Source organism: Nannobrachium achirus (assembly GCF_963921795.1).
Source record: "Nannobrachium achirus genome assembly, chromosome: 2".
NCBI classification, from domain to species: domain Eukaryota; kingdom Metazoa; phylum Chordata; class Actinopteri; order Myctophiformes; family Myctophidae; genus Nannobrachium; species Nannobrachium achirus.
This window is the reverse complement of record NC_137811.1, coordinates 60,147,006-60,167,664: the sequence shown is the minus strand read 5'-3', so window position 1 is coordinate 60,167,664 and position 20,659 is coordinate 60,147,006. Positions and strand designations below refer to the sequence as shown.

At 43.6% G+C, this 20,659-nt stretch overlaps 1 protein-coding gene across 1 annotated transcript in view; it reads right to left on the bottom strand.

The window, feature by feature from the left end:
• nkd2b (NKD inhibitor of WNT signaling pathway 2b) overlaps positions 1–17,338 on the bottom strand; it is a gene marked incomplete at both ends in the record, with an annotated part of 42,839 nt that extends 25,501 nt beyond the window's left edge. The window contains 3 exons of the mRNA XM_080737923.1: positions 16,508–16,599; positions 17,146–17,172; positions 17,314–17,338. Coding sequence (XP_080594049.1) covers positions 16,508–16,599; positions 17,146–17,172; positions 17,314–17,338 — 144 coding nt within the window. The remainder of the gene's footprint in view (positions 1–16,507; positions 16,600–17,145; positions 17,173–17,313) is intronic.
• Positions 17,339–20,659: the final 3,321 nt, after the last annotated feature.

The following is a 20,659-nucleotide window of genomic DNA, read 5'->3' as shown; positions in this document are numbered from 1 at the left end:
GAATTTAAAGTGGCTCCATTCTAGGGCTGCGAGTATCAATTATGTGTTTTATATTTTTATAATTGATTAAATCAATTAGTCTGATTAATTCCTGGAGCCCTTGCATCATTCCAACGCTATCTGTTCACCGTCTCTCTCAACTCACATTTCTCTTCCATCTCTCTTCGGCCTGATTTACCCTATAGCCTAACACCTATCCAGTGTCACACGGCACAAATAGCAGATCTACAAGCTTGCGACGCGTATAGCATCACCGGCGCCCAACAACGTACAAATCGAGCCTCTCTCTCCCTCTCTCTCTGGTTGTCTGCTGCAACGGTCTCATCCAAGCTGTAGTGTAGGGCCAGCCTGCCAGCCTCAGAGACCACCAGAATTCTTGACACCGGTGTGAAGAACAGGCTTAATTCCAAGCTGTGAAGTTCCTCACACTACTGGAACCAGGCAGAGGGGGGGGCGGGGGTCATCGCAGGGTCAACACCCGAGTGCTTTCCTGAGGATTCCTAAAAATACCCTCCCCGCCGGGCACAGGAAGTGGGGGAGACTCCGGGCTTCTCGGAGCACGACGCGGGCGAAGCCTGCGTTATGTTGAGGTGGACCCACGCCAACAGGCCTTTACTGGCAACACGTTACACAACCTCCCCCCACCCCCCCACCCCCACAAGAGAAACATGAGAGCAGGGAAGGCCAGGAGACGACGTGAAGACGAATGGATCAGATACAGACTTGGACGCAAACGTGCGTCACACAGGCCAATTATGGATGCTAATATGAACACCAAACAGTGGTGTAAAGTAACCAAGTACATTCATTTACTCAAGTACTGCACTTAAGTACAGTTTTGATGTGCTTTTACTTTGCTTTAGTGGTCCATTTCCCATTCCAATACTTCATACTACACTTCACTACATCTCAAATATTGTACTCTTAGGTAAATGTTTTGAATACAGGACATAATAGTATTTATACATTGTGGTGCTGCTTCTACCAATTCTAAACAAGCTCCTTCATTCCTCTGAATTATTCTAAAAGAAAACACAGGCTGAGGGAATAAAAAAGGATCGTCAAGTTTCAGCAGCAGGACAAGGATTTCGGAACTCGCTCAAATTCTTTCACTCCCGTTAGTTTCTCAACTCGATGAGTTAAATTAACATGCAGGTTTCCACAGTGTGTGTGTGTGTGTGTGGGGTGAAAGAATTGAGCAAGTAAGCAACGAAGGGGAAGAAAAAACACACTTTCACCAATGACGAAGCATAAACTGACAAGAGGTCTAGAGATGAAAGGGCCTGATCTGTCTGAGCCTGTGTGACTTCTGCTGTTTTTCCTTTCCGTCCGACTCAAGACTGCCATGTGTGCACCTTAGTGACCTGACAGGCGAGCTGTGTGTGTGTGTGTGTGTGTGTGTGTGTGTGTGTGTGTGTGTGTGTGTGTGTGTGTGTGTGTGTGTGTGTGTGTGTGTGGGGCTGAAACACTGTTCCCCAGTGTGAAATTCTGGAACGTAATTCATCCATGGCACAAGCAGAGATCAAAAGGCGACGGTGCAGAGGGCAGCTCCACTCAGCTCCTCTCTCTCTCTCTCCCTCTCTCTCTCTCTCTCTCTCTCTGGCTGAGCGTGTTTTTTTTGTAGCAGAGTGCACACAGAGCTTGCTTGCTTTCACAGCCATAATTACTGGAAACCGGGGCTTCGAAAGGGTACGCGGTAAAACACAAGCCCGAGTTCCTCCAGACTGCTTACTTAACACAGCATTTTAGCAATGGTTCTGCTAACGTGTCCTTATCTTATCTTAAGGCAACACCGAGGTACGGGAGCCTTCATGCCATGGAGGTTATAGCTGCATGTTGCAGCCAGCGTGAGTGGGGCGGGCACTGTGTGTATGGGGGCGGTGGATGGTAGAGGTTAAGTCCGAGGGAATAAGCCCACTTGAAAGCACTTAGTGTGACACTTCGGGGTTTTGATAAAAGATTTTTCAAAGGCGGGGGATTTGTGCTTCGAAAGGCAGAGGGTGCCGATGTGTGATGACGGAACAAGCGAGTGATGAGATAAGCAAGTGTGTCACCACGACAGAGAAGGGCCTCTGAAGGCAGCGCATGACGATGGAGGTAAAAAGTTCAGATGTTGCGATACACTGGCATTCTTGAGTTGATAGGATCAGTCAGACCCATATCAAGCTGAGGGAGAGGCCTCCGCTTAGGGGAGGACCCCTGCTGAGCTGCCGTGTATGCGAGACATTTCAGGGGGCAGCGCTCTACAAAATGCATGGCTTTGTGTTCCAAAAAGTCACATCCACACTGTGGCAATTAGTGTTTTGTCCACTTTCTGTGAGGCCTTCCTCTCTCTGTGACTGGTCACTGTTGGAATTCTGTTTTTACTTTAGCCACTTTTACTCTGGCGTGACGTGGCGTACCAAAAAATGTTCACAGTTTTTCTAAATGTTTTGAAAATAGCATCTCTGGCTAAAGCCAAAGTATAAAATAGTGCTAGTGTTAACTTAACATACTGCTGTTTTTGTGAATGCAAAATCATTTTAACATTTTCCTTTCCCTATTGCGACCAAATTCGCCTACATTTGAGAAAAGTTGCTGCCCTTGTGATGAATTGTGGAAGGACACCCTGCAGACCCACCGTTGCACTGCACGGAGGTATAATTTTAATCAAATCCACATTGTGTGGGGACAGCCTTGCTCAACTCTGCTCTGCCAGCAGCCTTGCTTTGAGCCGATAGAGGCTCGCTGAAAGGCTCTCAGTAACAGCGGCAGGCATCTCAAGGAGAACTGGTGTTTATTTGAAAGGAGCCTTTAGGTAAACATGTTACGCTGCACACAGGGCCAGGTCAGCGTTTGAAGTGGACGGGCTCAGAGAGAGGTGGGGGGAGGAGGAGAAGAAGGCCTCCTTCAGAGGAAACGAGAACAGTGGGCTCTTTCAGCACTTTTTCATCTTCTCCCTCCCTTTTTGTCACATACACACAGCCAACACAAAAGGTGTATGTATGGTCATACGAATACGTCACTGCGGAACGTGAGAGCCCAATTCTCGGTTGGACCGAAAAAGGAAAGAGAAAAAAAACAGGCACTCTGCAATGCCTGAAGGATGTTCTTGCACCAAAAAAAAAGAAGAAAAAAAAAACCCTCACCATATTAAATGACGAAACGATCTTGCTTTCCTCGAGCTGAATCCCTGCACCAAAAAACGATCCCCACCCCACGCCTCCTCCCCGTCCCCAAAACAAAATCCTCATCTGCTGCTGGCTTTCTGAGGTCTTGATGAGGAGAGCAGGTTTTGTGTAACAAAAGCGAGTTCGCAGCCATTCCCCATCGGAGAGGAATGCGATGTGAGGACGGAGGGAGGGCCAGACCCTGCTCTGTCTGCAGAGAGAGCCCAGCTCCAGGCTTTGAAGCTGCTCGTATGTTTCAACAGCTAACCACTTTCAGATGGGACCGTGGCGTTTTATGAGCTGAATAATAGCGATACCTACACATGTGCAGGCTTGGGGTCCAAAAGAGGGCGGACGAGGCTCGACTCGTAGCGGGGAGAGAAAGAGAAGACGGCTGACCCTGCCGGGGACTTGGGGATTTGGGTGTGTTTGATATATATCTTGTGCTGCTAGAGCATTCTGGGGTTGAGAATTGAGGGTGAGAGCATATCTACTGTTGAAAATATACAGATGATTATTGTAGAAAAACGTATTCAAGGTTACCTCCCCTATCAAATGAACTCCTAAAGGTACTGCTGCGTAATTGTTAGAATTGTTGAACCAAGTGCTTAGAGTGCATACCGCATGGTGATGTCCTATTCAGTCTGGACCATTTGCTTTATGTCATTCCCCTAGTCTCTCTCCGCATTTCCCTTATCTCACCACTATCAAATAAAAACGAATAAAGGCTTAAAAATGCAACCCCCATTTACGCGAATTAATAAGCACGATCATAACATTAGACCCAACATGACTGAGCATTGAGAAGAGTTTTTCATCTCCGTCATCAGGCCCACATGGTTTTCCGAAAGCATCACTGCATCAAAAACGAGTAACAATCTACTTGTCCACCAATAGGCTTCTTAACAAGTGTTTGGGTTTTTTAGCTAGTAGACAGGAAGCCAAGGGGTTTTGGGTGTCGCTGCGCTCACCCCGGCCTTGGTCCCAGCAGGACATCACACTCCGGAATGTGGAGCAAGAATGACATTTTCTAAAGCAGGGGTCTTCAACATTTTTCAGGCCAAGGACCCCTTAACTGAGGGAGAGATGAAGCACGGTCTCCAAAATTGTGTTGCAGATTAAGCTTTTTCGTAGATTTCTTCATAGACTTGTTTGACAGCACTATCAACAGTGTTGTGTAAATGTATGTTTTCTGCTTGTTTGTTTGCACATTATCTTTAAATTTATGTTGGATTCATGTTAATGTGTATTTTCAGACATTTAAAAACATAAAACTATATGGCTCCCGCCCACTCACTGAGTGGAGCTTCAGTCAGATAATCAGGCTAACTTAAATCCTCAATACATGTAAACTTGACCTCGGCTTTGTACTTGCTCCTTTTTCTCTACACACCTATCCTCTTGCCGAAGCTCACAAAGCCTCACAGCGCAGGCGTTGTTCTAAGTCCAAGAGATACCGGTATGTACTTGTTCAGTGTTAAGCCTGCTTCATACGTCAGTGTCGTCATGCCTATGTTAGTGTTGCGCTCTGAAAATAGCCAATCTACAAGCTCACAACAACGCATTATTGTGATGCGTTGTGAGCTTATAGATTGGATATTACATGTACAATTACAATTTAGGCATCTGCAGACCTTATTTTTGGAGCGGTGAAAGCGCTCCCAATAGACAGGTATGTCTGTGGCTGGCTGGCTATGTGGCTGGCTGGCTGGCTGGCTGGGTATGTCTGTAGCCTGGCAATACCTTGAGTGGCCACACAAGTTAAAGGAGGGGCGCTGTTGTGCAGGCACAAACACACACACACACACACACACACACACACACACACACACAGACAGACACACAGATTCACCGCTCCACTTCGAACCGAGGTTTGATTTTCCTTTATGTACGGTTCTTTTTCTTTGTCCTGTACTTATATTTGCATTCGCATTGATTTAAATTAAGTTGAAGATTATCACTAATTTTATACAGTTGATGTACCAAACCTGTATGCTTGATGTTTAGCAAAGGAAATCCAAAGTTATAAGAAGCAGTTTTACGACCGGTTCCCTCGGTTCTTCTTGGGTCCATTCCTGAGTGTTGTTCCTCAGCCACTCAGCGCAGTATTGTTGTCGGATCCCCAACCACAGAAACCCAGGCCACTGAGCCACAGAGGCATAATGGCCTTCTGTTTTAAGTCAAGCCTAACTGCTGATATATTATATTGCACATAACAATGCAGTTCTTCCAACACTTTATATGGAGCTTCATAAGTTGACTCCACCACTTTCTCTGTCTGGTCCATGAAAACAACAGAAGACACAGAAATGTTCCCGTTGGGCTTCTTTTAGTCGCCCTCTATAAGGATGATGCATTTAAATCAAATTCAAAACATAGCATCCCCTGGTGCATCGGCCACTGTTGTGCGTAGTAGCACTAACCAGCAAACTGTCGATGCCTACAGTGTTAACGCTGATGGCATTATACTGTATGATTTTCAAACTGATAGCATCAGCAGAGATGTTATTGTTATTGAGAATGGGGGGTGTATGAAGCACCGTTGCAGGAGAGTTCACACTCCCAGATGAATAGTAATTTAGATTTCTTTTAACACTCTACAGTTGGTTACACTTGTAGGAATTTTTTTGGGCCTCATTTAAAACACAGATTTTATGAATTATTAAAAAATGTGATAAACTTCCACATTGTCTAAGTCTCATCTGAGTAATCAGAACACAAGTTTACACAAGACATAACAATAATACATTGATTATATTTTGAATGTTTGAAACATTTATTTTTCAGGTCAAAGAAGCCCACATAGTTTGTGGGACCTGTAAGTCACCAAACTGGGCAGGACTTCTAAACTCTATTGTGAAATAAATGTAAGGTCAGGCACTGACCACTATATGGAGACTCTCTCCAGTTTCCACTGGCCTGATTCACAGCATAACAAACAATGTCAAAACGTGCATGAAATTTCACCCGGTTCCTAAAAATGACCTTAGGCTTAAACAAACAAGCAAGAGACACAATCTCTCTGCACATTCTTCTTCTTTTTTTTTTTTAGAAACACCAACTAGAATAAAGAAGAAATCAGGTCAACTTTCAGAGTAGTCAAGTCAATGTTTCCAGCCTGTAGTTGTACACAATCCTCAGCACCTTCCGACAAATCAAACGTACGTTACGCACCGTGGCGATGTCAAATGTCTTATTAACAGCAAACGTAATCAATTAACAATGGCTACAGTGACAGCATATAATAACAACCAATAATAACAACTTGTGGCTGAAAAAATAAAATATTCCCCAGGCTGCTCTAGAGGCTTGCGAAATGAAGTCCGCTTGGAAGGGAACTAAAGCTTTCTGAGAGGGAACAGGGGTTTATGTGGAAACATACCTTACACACTAAAATGTAATAACCTTTTGAGTCTGGCTGTGTTTTACTTGGCCGGGAGAGGCACGACATCAAACGCAGAGTCGGATCCAACAGACTTAGCCAAAAATGTCAGCGCTAAGCACTGGGATCCAGCTCCAGGTATTTACTTTCCTCTGGCAGAGGAAAGAGCAGCATAGAGACAGACACGGAGAGAGAGAGAGAGAGAGAGAGAGAGAGAGAGAGAGAGAGAGAGAGAGAGAGAGAGAGAGAGAGAGAGAGAGAGAGAGAGAGAGAGAGACACACACACACACACACACACACACACACACACACACACACACACACACACACACACACACAGAGAGAGAGACACACAGAGAGAGAGAGACAGAGTCAAACATCCTTGGGGCTGCCCCCTCCCTGTCGCCAGCTCTCTCCCAGTCCACTCCCACTAGGCATACTGGGGCTTCCAGGAGCCCATGCTGCCAAAGACCACTCACATCCGGGTTACTCGGTGTCACCCACTGGGAATCTGGGATCATTTTTTTTCTCTTCTCTCACTCGAATAGAATCAAAAAGGGGGGGCTGGAACGATTGACGTGACGTTTATTTCACAAATTCACATTGCGACTACATTTCCCACGGCTTTTAGCCGCGTCGCGCGGGCCGGCCCGGCCGGCGCCTCTGGACGCGTGGTTTTCAAAAACGCATTGGTTTGAACTTAATGTTGAACCCGGAATATGAATGACTTCAAAGGGAGTCAGGACGAGGTGACGTGCGTCTTATGAGGGAGACGGAGACTTCATTCCATCTGTCTGCAGATAAAAGCCTCTCATATGAAGGGAGTGGACGAACTGTCATCCCTCATGTCTAAACACACACAATGCTCTCTTTAAGCCGGAGCACCATACAGAATCCATGCCCCATGCCACATACTGTATTATTTCTAGCAAGGGGGTGGGGGGTGGGGGGTGGGGGGGGGGGGGGGGGGGGGGGGTAGTGGATCAACCTACAACCTGACAACTAGGGATGGGACGATAAGCGATATTATCGTTTATCGTGATAAAAAACACTCACGATAATCGTATCATGGAGATTTTATTGTCTCCACCAGCCGAAGGCTGAGGGAGAGTATGTTTTCCCCTCCGTCCGTCCGTCCGTCCGTGCGTCCGTGCGTCCGTCCGTGCGTCCGTGCGTCCGTGCGTCCTCGCAGTTTGTGACCACCTAATCTCAGTCACCGTTGGCCCGATCGCTGCCAAACTGAGCACACACACTCCCTGGATGCCAATCTAGAACCTCTGCCCCACATTTTTCAAATCGGCCACATGGTGGCGCTATAACAGGCCGATTTGTGTGGCCTGGTTGTTACCAGCTAATCTCCGGCGCCGTTGGCCCGATCGCTGCCAAACTGAGCACACACACTCCCTGGATGCTAATTCAGAACCTCTGCCCCACATTTTTTAAATCAGCCTCATGGTGGCGCTATAACAGGCCGATTTGTGTGGCCTGGTGGAGACCTGTGCTCGGAAGAGCACTGCTTCTAGTTTATTGTGATATTGTCCTCCGTCATGCACTGGGATCAATTCACCTTTTATTTGCCAGGCTGCATATCCCATACCACTTAAACCGTCTATAATTGGTAAAAGGTACTTTTAAATATCAAATGTCTTTGCCAAAAAATAGCCGATCTGCAAGCTCAAAACACGCGTTGTGAGATTGTAGATCGGCTATCTTTTGGCAAATGTTCCACCCCAGGATAATGGATTTTGATTTGTGTGATAATATCGTAAATCACGATTTCTTTTGTCACAATAATCGTGATATGACAATTTCCTATTGTCCCATCCCTACTGTCAACACAAAATCGGAATTAATTTAGAGCCAGAAATTATCAGAAGATCCTTTACATTGTGACATCTTAAGTTTTTTACGTGGTGTTAATTAAGACGTCTCTGTCGGGTGGTAACTGGAAACATCATTATGTTAAAAACTGTTACTTTTCAGGGTACAAATAAAATAATTACAGAAGCAGCAGATCGACAAGCTCAAAGCGTGTCGCTTCGCACCACGTTTCAAGCTTGTGGATCTGCTACTTTTGAGTGACGCTGTTGTAGTGTGCGATCAAGAAGAGCGCTAATTTACGATTAAAACACAAGAGGTTAAGATATGGAGAAGAGAGGTTTCTGCCCGTCCGACAGCAACGAAGAGCAGCTTTACAGCGAGCGAGCAGGTGACCGTTCAGTTACACAACTCATGTATCAAGTAAGGATGGGACGATAATCGCTATTATCGTTTTTTATCGTGATAAAAAACACTCACAATAATCGTATTTTGGAGATTTACGTTTACCGTTAAATTATCCTCCGTCATGCACTATATAGGCCGAGCTGCATACCCGGTACCATTTCAACCCTCTATAAGTGGTAAAACGGACCTGGAAATAATGTCCAGGTCTTTTTTTTTCGATTTCTTTTCACTCTATACCAAATCTCTTTGCCAAAAAATATCCGCTCTACAAGCTCACAACACATCTAAACGTGTTGTAAGCTTTTAGATCTGCTATTTTTTGGGCAAATGTTCCGCCCCAGGATAATGATTGTTGGGGGTATTTGATTATCGTGATGATATTGTAAATCGCTATTTCTTTGGTCTCAATAACACATTTTCATATCGTCCCATCCCTAGTAACAAGCCATGACAAATGCATATAAATATTTTGGTAATAGTGGATGGTTCCAATGAAGTCCCAGCCAATTGAGGACGAGGAGTCACCATAATTTAGCTTACTTGAAAACTATCACAATACAAAATAAATTATGAGATGTTTCAATATCACCACTTGTGAATCATATGACATTTAGGCAGTTTAATTCATTGGGGTCCTGTGTTATGAGGGATTGTCAATTCATCACATTTATAAATAGACCCTCCACAAAAATGCGATTATGCCATTGCAGAATTTCCCGCATAATCAGCCAAATGGTGCAGATTATGCAGGTGTCACATGTTTTCAAAAAGGCTGCATAATTAATCGCGTATTTCCGCCCGGATATTTCAGAACTACGCGCATATTTCACCGCATAAAATCCCATAAACCCAGCATATTTCGTAACTTTTCGCATAATTCACAACTGTTCGCATATTTTGTGCACATTTCACATGTCCCATATTTCGCAACTTTTCGCATATTCCACAACTTTTCGCAATTTCACAGCATAACATCACATAAAAACCTGCCTATTTCATTGCAAAATCAATGATTTTTGCCCACGTTTTCTGGAGGGTCTATATAAAGCTATATGTGTATTAAAAGGAGGACGGCAGGAGCTTTTTCTGCATTTCTAAGGCCTGTCTTACTGTATATACTGCACTTAGTCACAAACCAAAAATAACCAACATATGAAAAAAATAACCGATCTACACACAAGCCCTTCGCAGTGCGACACCCGCACAACCAAGTGTAACTCAGGCTTAAGGGATTTTGAAGCCATGTCTGACTGGCTGCTTGACTTCCTTCCTGTCCTTACTGCCCCCTCCCAAACTGGCCAGGGTGTGTGTGTGTGTGTGTGTGTGTGTGTGTGTGTGTGTGTGTAGGGGGTAGGGGGGTGTTGTTGAAAGCAGGCAAACAGCTTCAAAGTGCCTCAGACAGTATAAATATCCCCAGATAAATAAACACTCAATCTGGCTGCAATGTTCTGATGTCTTTTTTTTTCATGAAATGCCATCGTCCCACAATGTACTTCAATGGAAAAGGCGTCACTTCACACACACACACACACACACACACACACACACACACACACACACACACACACACACACGCACGCGCACACGCACGCACAAATGTTTGCTTTGGACAAATGGTGAGAAAGACACAAAAGTCACTCACACAAAAGACTGCTGTGATTTTCCCGGTGTAGCATGTAGCACATGTTATAGGTTCACATAGGAGGAGGGGACATGGGACCAGCACCACACCTAATGAAAAGTTTAACATAATGACACGCAGTCTAAAATACAGAGAGTGTCAAAGTCAAAGTGGACCCGCAACTCACGATTTTACAGTGTAGCGGTTTATTATTCATCCTTCCCTCTGTGCCTTCAATCAAAACCCATCAAATATCTCCCTGAGAGAAACACACACACACACACACACACACACACACACACACACACACACACACACACACACACACACACACACTCACACACACTCACACACACACACACACTCTCCTCCTCACCACCCCTGCTTCCCTCTACTTCATTCCCACCATAGCAACCCCCCCCCCCCCCCCTCACCCACACACACCCCCCCCCCCCCCCCCCACGCCCCAACCTCCCCAGCTCCAGGATTTCGCTGTACAAACCAGGAACAGATGTGAGTCGGGGCCGCGCTGAAAGACCCTGCTGTTCTGGACGACCGCCACATGCTTTTCATTCAGAGATGAAGGCTCACAGCTCGCCCTTCTTGTGAAGCCAATTTTGACCCAAAAAAAAAAAGAGAAAAGAAAAAGAAAAGAAAAGAAATGAATTGAGAGAGAGAGAGAGAGAGAGAGAGAGAGAGAGAGAGAGAGAGAGAGAGAAAGAGAGAGAGAGAGAGAGGGAGAAAACAAACGTTCCCAATGCTTTCAAGTCCCTTCAAAAACCCAACACTATACATAATACGAGTGCACCTTTCTCGTCGCCGTTCTCTTCCTGATAGTCACTTCAAATGGGGTTGGTTGAGGGATGAGTTTTCGTCTCATAACACAGGAGAAGGGGACGTGAAAAGTAAGCAATGAGGAAATCCTGCTCTAATGACTTGGCCACAAACAATACGACAATAGCACATTTGAGGTGTTATATTGATTTACACATACGAACTGGGCATATAGGCATTTTCTGTGTCACTGGAATTAAACTGAAACAATAACCTCGGTATTAAACAGAGAGATCAGTACGCGAAAGGAAGAAAGGCCCTTTTCGGAACACAGCCTTAAAATTACCCAGATATCCTTGCAACAAGTCCAAACCAAATACCGCTTACTCAAAATTAACATGTTGAATATAAGATCTGCGCAAATGCCTGTCAGCCAAAGGGCTCCAAACAAAACATCCTTTTTTAAAGTTAAACTGCCAAAAAAACTGATTTTAATTGAAAGGGACAACCTAGTTCATAGGCTAAATCACAAGCTGAAAGTAAAAAAGAAAAGAAAAAAAAAAACATTAAAGTTTACAATTACTTTAGCGAGTTGCTTTGCGCTCAGACCTAATTCATTATCAAGGAATGAGATGTGAGCGAGTCCCTGAAAGTCAAAAACACATTTATGTTCCTAAGCTCTCGCAGCCTCCTCCAGAGAACAAAGTGGTCGCCCTAAACAAGCCTTCCAGTAAATGTGATATTATCAACATTTCAAAGTGAGTAATAATGGTCTTTGTTTCTGGTTTCAGGGTGTTGACGTGCTCCCCTTAACAGGGTTAGAATCTGGGAAGTTTTGAAACAAAGACTGCGTTGAAAGGGTGAATTAGCCTGTCATTATTTGGTGATCCAAGCATGTCTGTTAGAGGCTACCAAATGAAGCACTAAGGAGCGTGCGCGTGCGTGCGTGCGTGCGCATGTGAGATGTAGATGTCTCCAGAGGTGAAACCTGCAGTGATCCTTCACAGAGCTGTCCCGCTGATGAACACACAGCGCTGGATAAGTACAGGGTCGCGACACGCTGCAAAGCTGTACTTTCCATATTCATCATCATCTACTGAGTGCAGTCATTCTCACTCCAGAAAGGAGGGGTATATCAACCATACTGGCTCGCCTCATTCCAGCTCTCACGTTTGCCTGTCACTCCTTTGATCTCACCTCGGGTGATATTTCTACGTTAACACCAGATGCTTGGACAGGTACTAGTTGTCTTCGAACACCTGCGATGAGGTGTCAGAATCTGGTGGGCTGCTCTGCAGGTCAGGGCCAAGTCATCCTGCTGATTCACATTCCCTCTCTTTCTTTCTTTCTTTCTCCTCTCTTCTCCGCCTCCCAGTGGAAACCTTGACAGGGGTATAGGCTTACACTTTCTGGTCGACCTGCCAGCTGCAATCTCCAGGTTTTTGACATGTAGCGAAATCAGTATTCAGCTAAATGTTTAATGTATTCTGCATTCGAAATATGGCCCACACATTAATAAGCGCATGATCCACTACCAACTCTCTGACCGTTAGTTAGAACGAGAGCCTTGGCTAAATAAATAAATACAATTTAACATAATACAATTATTAAATTAATATCCGACATGACGTAATCCGAGTCTGGACTCTAAACATGATGCCACACAACAGGAGCATAAGCGGAATGCAAGGAATATAATAACACAGACAATGTGTTTGACATAGTCTGTATGCTAAACAAGGCCACCCACCGGATTGTCCACTTTCTGGCAATGTAAAACAGCCATCGCCATTTTTCCGTGGATTAATACTGGCTGATGGTGAACGTGGACAGCATTCCTAGCCTGTTCCCTCTTCCTGCAGCCCCCCATCCCTCAGCCCACCCATCCCCCAGGATAGAGAGAGAGGGGAGAGGGCTCCACTGATATCAGAGCTCTTTTATAACTCCCAGCTCAGCCCTTTGAAGTCACAGCCAGACAGCTCAGGAATCCCACTCCCCCTCCAGTTGACAATGGAGGATGGGGGGGTAGTGGGAGCTAAACAACATGTTTGACCGCCAATCTTCCTTTCCCTCTCTATATGAAATCATCATAAACAATTTTAACTGTCCCCATAGGTCAACCAAGCTCCACCAGGGCCAAAACGATATATATGTGTTATATACATTATACAGTATATATGTATACCGGTATATATGAGTGTGTGTGTGTAGCGTGTGTGTGTGTGTGTGTGTGTGTGTGTGTGTGTGTGTGTGTGTGTGTGTGTGTGTGTGTGTGTATGTATATATATGATCGCAGTTAATAGTTCTTTTTGATGTTGAAACTCATCAAAAAGACTGAACTGAATATCCCCAAACAGCTGTAAAACCGTAATCTAATAATTATACCCCAGACAAGGAAAGCACCAAAAAAGAAAAAGAAAAGAAACAGGACAATTTAATCCCAGGGAATAATCATGAGACAATATGTGGCTTTAAATGTGGAAATGTCTCTCTTTTTTTGTCAACATACAGCAAAGGTAAAGTCTTCCTGAGAAAAGCCAGGTTTCCTGGAATCCCGGAATCCCAGGATGAAACAGCAGCTCAGAATGAAAGAGAAGCTCAGAGACAGCTTTGCTCAACGTGTAATTGATGGTGTATTTCAAGGACATACAGAGTGCTGTCATGTGAGTCAGAGCACTGTAAGTGAGTCGCTGTGTACTGTATGTCCTCTTTAGTTCCATTGTTTTATTGAGTATGTTCCAACTAAAAAAAAACATCCCGGATCAGTCCACAACATCAACTTGCATTCCAAATAATGAGTGAATTCATTGTCAAACATAGGACACATATCTGATTAATAGTATATCTTCACCCACAAAATCTGAGTCCCTAAATGTATCGCTTGTATGGATCCAACCACAGATTCACCTGGAAGCTGTTCTGACCACTGGTAGCGCCTCCATTACATGAAAAACTAAAAACAGGCCCTAAAACAAACAACTAAATAACTGCACCCCACTGGACCAAAGCGGTTAAGCATCTGTGTGCTTATGTTTGCGTGTCCTGTGAGTTTCGACGGTTAGAGTGTAATTAAATACAATACCATGACTAAAAGGTGTTTTTGGTCAAAGAGGAAAGGCTATTGGGTCACCAAAATCAGTAGGATTCCTCCTCAGCAGAGCATGAATGTGCTTAGTGGGTTTCATGACAATCTGCCTGTTAGATTCAAAGATATCTTAAAAATTTTAAAATTGGACATTTTAGCCTAAGGGTGGCACTAGAAGAAAGGCCATGCTGTCACAAAAATCTGTAGGTTTAATTTTCAGGGGATTTAGATATACTGAATTGAGTGCAAGTGGAAATGTTAGCCTAAAGGTGGCGCTAGAGGAATGGGCTCACCAAAATAATTAGTTTGGGAACAAAATATTTGACGGGCAGGCTGAAGTCTCTGTCCACATAGCCTGATATTTAGTCAGTATTAGTCTGAGTGTGAATTAGTGTGGCCAACTCATGACGGCAAATAAATCAAGGCCAGGACTTTGATAGAACCAGTCAGTGTGGGACACACCTACTAATAAGTTCCAAGCTTATGCTTTCAGCAGTTTACCTTCGATGGTGGGGAAGGGGGGTAGGGGCTGGCCCGGGCAAACCAGAATTCCTCTGAAGTAGAGGAAAGTTCTCTTTTAATTTGCCACAAGTGGGTGGATAATAACACTGATATAATCCATAACTCCTCGGCCATTAGAGCCACCCACCTCACAGGGTGTCAGCGCCTCGGTGTGAACTTCTCATAATTTCTGTCTGAGTGCTCGGAGCCCTCGCACCCCTCGCCATGACGCGTTAATTGAAGTGATGTAATGTTATGCCACAGCGGGGCTGCCCGCTGGGAGCGGCGACAGAACAGGACGCATTGAAAATGAGACGTGGCTCTCAGTAACGCTGCCAACAGCCGCAAGAAGCAAACTTTATATCCCTCGGTGTGAGCAATGACTACCTTTCCGTCCAGCCTCGCCTTTGCATGTAACATAGACTGTGTGTGTTGTGTGTGCGTGTGTGTGTGTGTGTGTGTGTGTGTGTGCGTGTGTGTGTGTGTGTGCGTGCGTGTATGGTGTGTGTGCATTGGTGGAAAAAGTACATTTCTCACTTAAGTAAGTATCAATACTGCAATGTAGAAATACTCTAGTGCAAGTAAAAGTTTCAAAATGTACTTGAGTAAAAGTACAAAAGTATTGGTATCAAAATTTACCAAAAAGTACCAAAAGTACTTAATATGCAGAATGTCCCATTTCACACGTTTTCAAATGTATTAAAATCTACACGGTCTCAATGCGTCACATCGCGACACATTGATTGTGTGTGTGTGTGTGTGTGTGTGTGTGTGTGTGTGTGTGTGTGTGTGTGTGTGTGTGTGTGTGGTTTGAGTGTGTGCGTCTGTGCAAGTGCTCTGCTTTGCCAAACCTCACCACGGCTCCTTGCTGTCACAACCTATCCAACGTACAGGCAGGGGAAATAACCACTGCTCTGCCATGCCAGAAATGACAGACTCTCTACAACAAGAATCCCCACGGCTTCACAGAGAGAGAGAGAGAGAGAGAGAGAGAGAGAGAGAGAGAGAGAAAGAGAGAGAGAGAGAGAGAGAGAGAGAGAGAGAGAGAGAGAGAGCAGCGTGTCTTTGCACATTTTGCTTTGGTTAAAGACAGCTAAAGTTTTCTCAATAAGTCTAGTCAAGAAGAAGTCTCATCTCATCAGGTATAGACGCAATGACACGGCTTCCTCCAGGCAGCTTTGAAGTGCCTGACAGACAGACTCCACATCCTATAAAGGGAAAACACCCACCTGGTACACATTTTGACAGATGATGCACAACAAAGCGGTTGGTATAGGCAACACTTGCTTACATGTGTGTAAACAACACATGTAAGACCAGAGCCTATACAGAACACATGAGTCCTATTACCAGAAAGCACTACATGAACTCGTCATTGGGAACCATCAGAACTAACTAGCCCCATGGTGGTTTTACCATTCAGAAACGGAACCATATGAATGTCCCTCTTACCAAATTGATTCAAACCCATAATGATCTGATTTCCAATTAAAATCTATACAGTGTCTCATTTGTAGGCTATTCCAGTCAGTGCAACATTGCCCATGATTTAATTTGTTTCATGTGTAACTTAATAGCTGCATAGGCTACACTTCTCAAGAATGTGTGCTGTGAAAAACAAAGAGTCTACTTGAAGGGGTTTTATTTTATATGACTTAAAGACCTATACGCTAGCCTACTAGTTAATTACTATGTCATCATTATTTATTTTTGTTATAACATTAGGCCTAAGGGGCCAGGATAGCCTAAATGAGTGTGATGATTGCTACCTGCATGTTCTTCAGCTTATGATCCGATGAGCTGTACCTCTCGCATTCCTCCATCCCTCTCCGAAGGAACGCGTTCACGACAAAACTGTCTCCTAAAAACATTGGGGGCAAAAAGCAGAGATAGGTATCATTATACTACAAATATTGATGGTATGGTTTGTTATCAGGGATCAAAGCGGGGTCTAGGGACCCCCAGGGGTCCTTGAGGGAGTTCTAGGGGGTCCCAAGCTAAATGATAGTTAGGAACCAAATGGTCCCATTAGGGTCTGTAACTCAGAGAGCAGAGTGTAGCCTAAATGGAACCAAATGGACCCTAACGGTAAAGGTTCCGTTTGGTTCCTCTCTGAGTTAAATTAACATCGATTTTATATTAATATTAATTAGGTTCCCAGAGATAGAAATTATCCTCAGCCTAAAGAATGTCAAACTGGGGGTCCTTGAAATTAAAATGGTTGGGAATCACTGCTAGAGCCGCAAAAACCTTCTGGGGGTCCCTGGCGTAGGCCTATATTTCAAATGGGGGTCGGCGGGCTAGTAAGTGTCAATTTAGGGGTCCTTGTCATGAAAAAGTTTGGGAACCACTGATTTAAGGTATGGTTGGTTATTATTAGGGATCGGTCGTCTTATAATAAACTCACCTTCGGGGTTTTCTCTGCGCTTGCACGCTGGACGCACAGGAACGCACACATGGAAAACACAAACGGAAGAAAATAATTACATTTAATTAACTTTAAAATAAAATGAAGGTCCTGTCCTATTCAGTATTGCTATTCTGAATATTCAAAGTATCACGTTGTGTTTCTTACCGTGCTTAGACTGAAGTTTCCCCATTCTTGCGTCGCTTTCTCCTGGATCGATAGGCACTTCAGAACAGTCACTGGCTCAACATGGTCACATTGTGTCCGTTCTGTGAGAACAAATAGTGTCCGGGTTCATCCAAAGGCACGCGTTCAATCCCGCCGGTCATTAGAATAACAATCTTCTGCACGCAGGAGGGGTAAAAAAATCTGTGAAGGTAAAAGGACTGAGCGACGGAGAGACGCGAACACCCGCTTGCCGCTTCCAGACGCAGACTTCTGTGCAACTGAACTGATCAGTTCTGCGAGCGGCTCTGGACGCTCAACGTTCATCCCATAGCCCGAGGGTACGACCATCGGGACGCTCGCGATGTGATTGGCTTATTATATGTTGTCATTGCAACCATTGCGTCGTTGACAGTGTCATTCTCGCAACATCACAGAGAGCATTAATTTTGAATACTTTTACTTCGACTCCACTAGTTTAGTTTACTTTATTGAATATGGAAACAATTGTATAAAACATTGGGTCCAAATAATAATCGAAAACAGATAGGCTATCCCTTAGAGATAGTGAGAAGTTCAATCACCCGAGAATGACTTGGAGTAGTACCGCCGCTCCTTTACTTGGAAAGGAGTCAGCTTAAGTGGTTCGGGCATCAAGTATGGATGCCTCCTGAGCGCCTTCCTAGGAAGGTCCTCGAAGTCGATGCATGTCCCACTGGAAGGAGACCCGTGGCAGACCAAAGACCAGATGGAAAGATTATATCTCCTCACTGGCCTGGGAACACCTCCCGGAAGGAGTGGAGGAAGTTGCTCAGGATAGGGAACTCTGGTAATCCCAGTTGGAACTGTTACCCCCGGGGAGAGTGTTTTTAGCAGATCTTTCTGTCCGAGTGTATCAAAAAAGCAGTGAAATGCTAACCTGCCGACGATGGTGAATGCTAATCTGGTGAAATGCTAATATGCCGAACCTGGTGAATGTTAACCTGGTCAGACCAACGGTGATTAACCCAGTTGCTTTTATGATACACTCGGACTCAAAGACCTGCAAAAAACACTATGCCGTTACCCCTGCAACCCGATTCCAGATAAGCGGTTAAGATGGAAAGATGGATGGATTTAAAAAGTGCAAATTACAATACATTAAAATAAACAACGCACAACACAACTACACCATCTCGGATCCAAATATTGTACTTTTACTCCACTTTATTTATTTGAAAACTTTAGTTACTATTTACTTTGTATTTTCTTATTACAAAACATACATTAACCACTTCTTCAACCCGATATACATTTTGGCCATTTGAAAATCTGATCTACAAGCTCACAATGTGTCACGATGCAACACATTTTGAGCTTAAAGATCTGCTATTTTCAAAAGATTTTTATATATTTGAAATTGAAAACTTGAAATGGTAGTCTACTTTTTTTTTTATAATACTTTGATACCAATACTTTTGTACTTTGTACAAAAGTATAAAACAAGAAGTAGCCTAAGTGGTTTAATGAAAATTGTTTGACTAGAGCAGTGAAGTGCTGCTGCTGATCACAGCTCGAACAACTAGCCAATCACAGCTCGAACAAACGTCCACCCGGGCTATGGGATCAGGACTCTAATAAAAAGAAAGTGTTCGCAATTACAGCGCGAGAGTCTCTTTGTAAAACTGCGCCACCTGTTGGGCTTAATTTCCTGAATAGACCTACTACTCATGGGAGGAATCCCTTATAAATGTGTAATACCATAATTTATAAGTAGCGCGCCCACGTCTTGACATTAAAAGTCCTGCATTCATACTTGAGTAAAAGTAGGCTATTGACCATAATACTTACAGAACCAAAAAGTAATATGTAGATACGGTATGCAGTAGCCTACAGTAAATGTTTCCATCATTGGTCCACTTACAACAGACTATATAGCCTAAAAGTTAAAGAGATTAAAACAAAGTTGTCAAAACATAACTGTTAAAGAAGATGTCCCTCACAAATTAATGAATGCTTTTTGTACTTGTTGTTCCATGATTAGTTGGGCTTCTCAAGCTTGTTGAAGCAAGACTTTTAAGTTCCTTATCTAAACAAGATGAACAAAGATTCTCTGTATTACCTGTTTGAGCATAACACAAAATAATTAGCCACTTATGGGAATTTAACCCATAGGTACTGATTGATTGAATTGATTGAAGACTTTATTAGAAGTTTGCATAGGAAAAGGTACAGTTTCATGACGGTACAGTTCACTGGTACAAGGTCTACTAAAAGGAGATCCATGAAAAGACTAAGCTTATTTCCACTGGAAACCATTACTAGTCATATACCACAACTCAACTTAAAATACAATAGCATGTTCTCTAGCCGACCATTGACCCGATTCCTACACAGTGATTTGTTTAAAAACTGGCCTATATATTTCTACTTTTCTATCCCCTATTTGTCTTTTTTCGTCCTTGTCCCTTGTATGCTCATATATGGAGATCCCTGATGTCATCAACAATAAGCCCATAGCTTGGAATGCCCATATATGGACATATTGTGTGAGTCTCATGTGGTCTATAACATAAGACATCTATGTAAGACGTCAGTCATATCCATATTTGGGAAAATATTTTGTCCACATTTTGTCCAACTTAAAAAACCAACCGCAACTCGAATCACACTTGCAAATGAATTCCGTGAGCTTTTAAATTATATTTTTCAATAGCCAAAGTATAGGGATGAATTGGTTAATGCATGTTTTGTAAGTATAATAATAATAAAGATCTACAAAGTATAGTCTATATCAAAAGTTTGTAGTGGATTAAAAAGTACAATATTTGCCTCTGAGATTTGGAACAGAACATTTAAAATACTCCTGTCAAGTTACAATTCCTCAAATTTGTTACTTAAGTACAATACTTGAGTACATGTACTTATTTTCCACCGCTGCTGCAGTGACAGGACTGATCACTGACTACGAGACAGCCTAAAGAGGTCAACACACTTATACAGCGATGCCAGGAGAACAGAACAACCTCTCTCTCTATCAATGTCGACAAGACCAACAAACTGAACTGATTGTGGCCTACAGGAATGCAGTGAAAGCAGCAATAAAACTGTCACACCTTACTCACTCACTCACTCACATATTGCATTCACCACAAACATAAAATATTTACATTCCACAATCTTTGATGACTTTATTCCATAGCAACATAAGCAGAATGTGTCTGCAGCTTGGACATACATCACAGAATAGCATCCCTCTGCATGCCTGGAAAACATCAATAACCCTTAGGTGAATCTGCACCACAACCTCTCAGGTTTAACTCAACCTTGATGACTTATCATTACACACGCACACATGCACGCACACTCG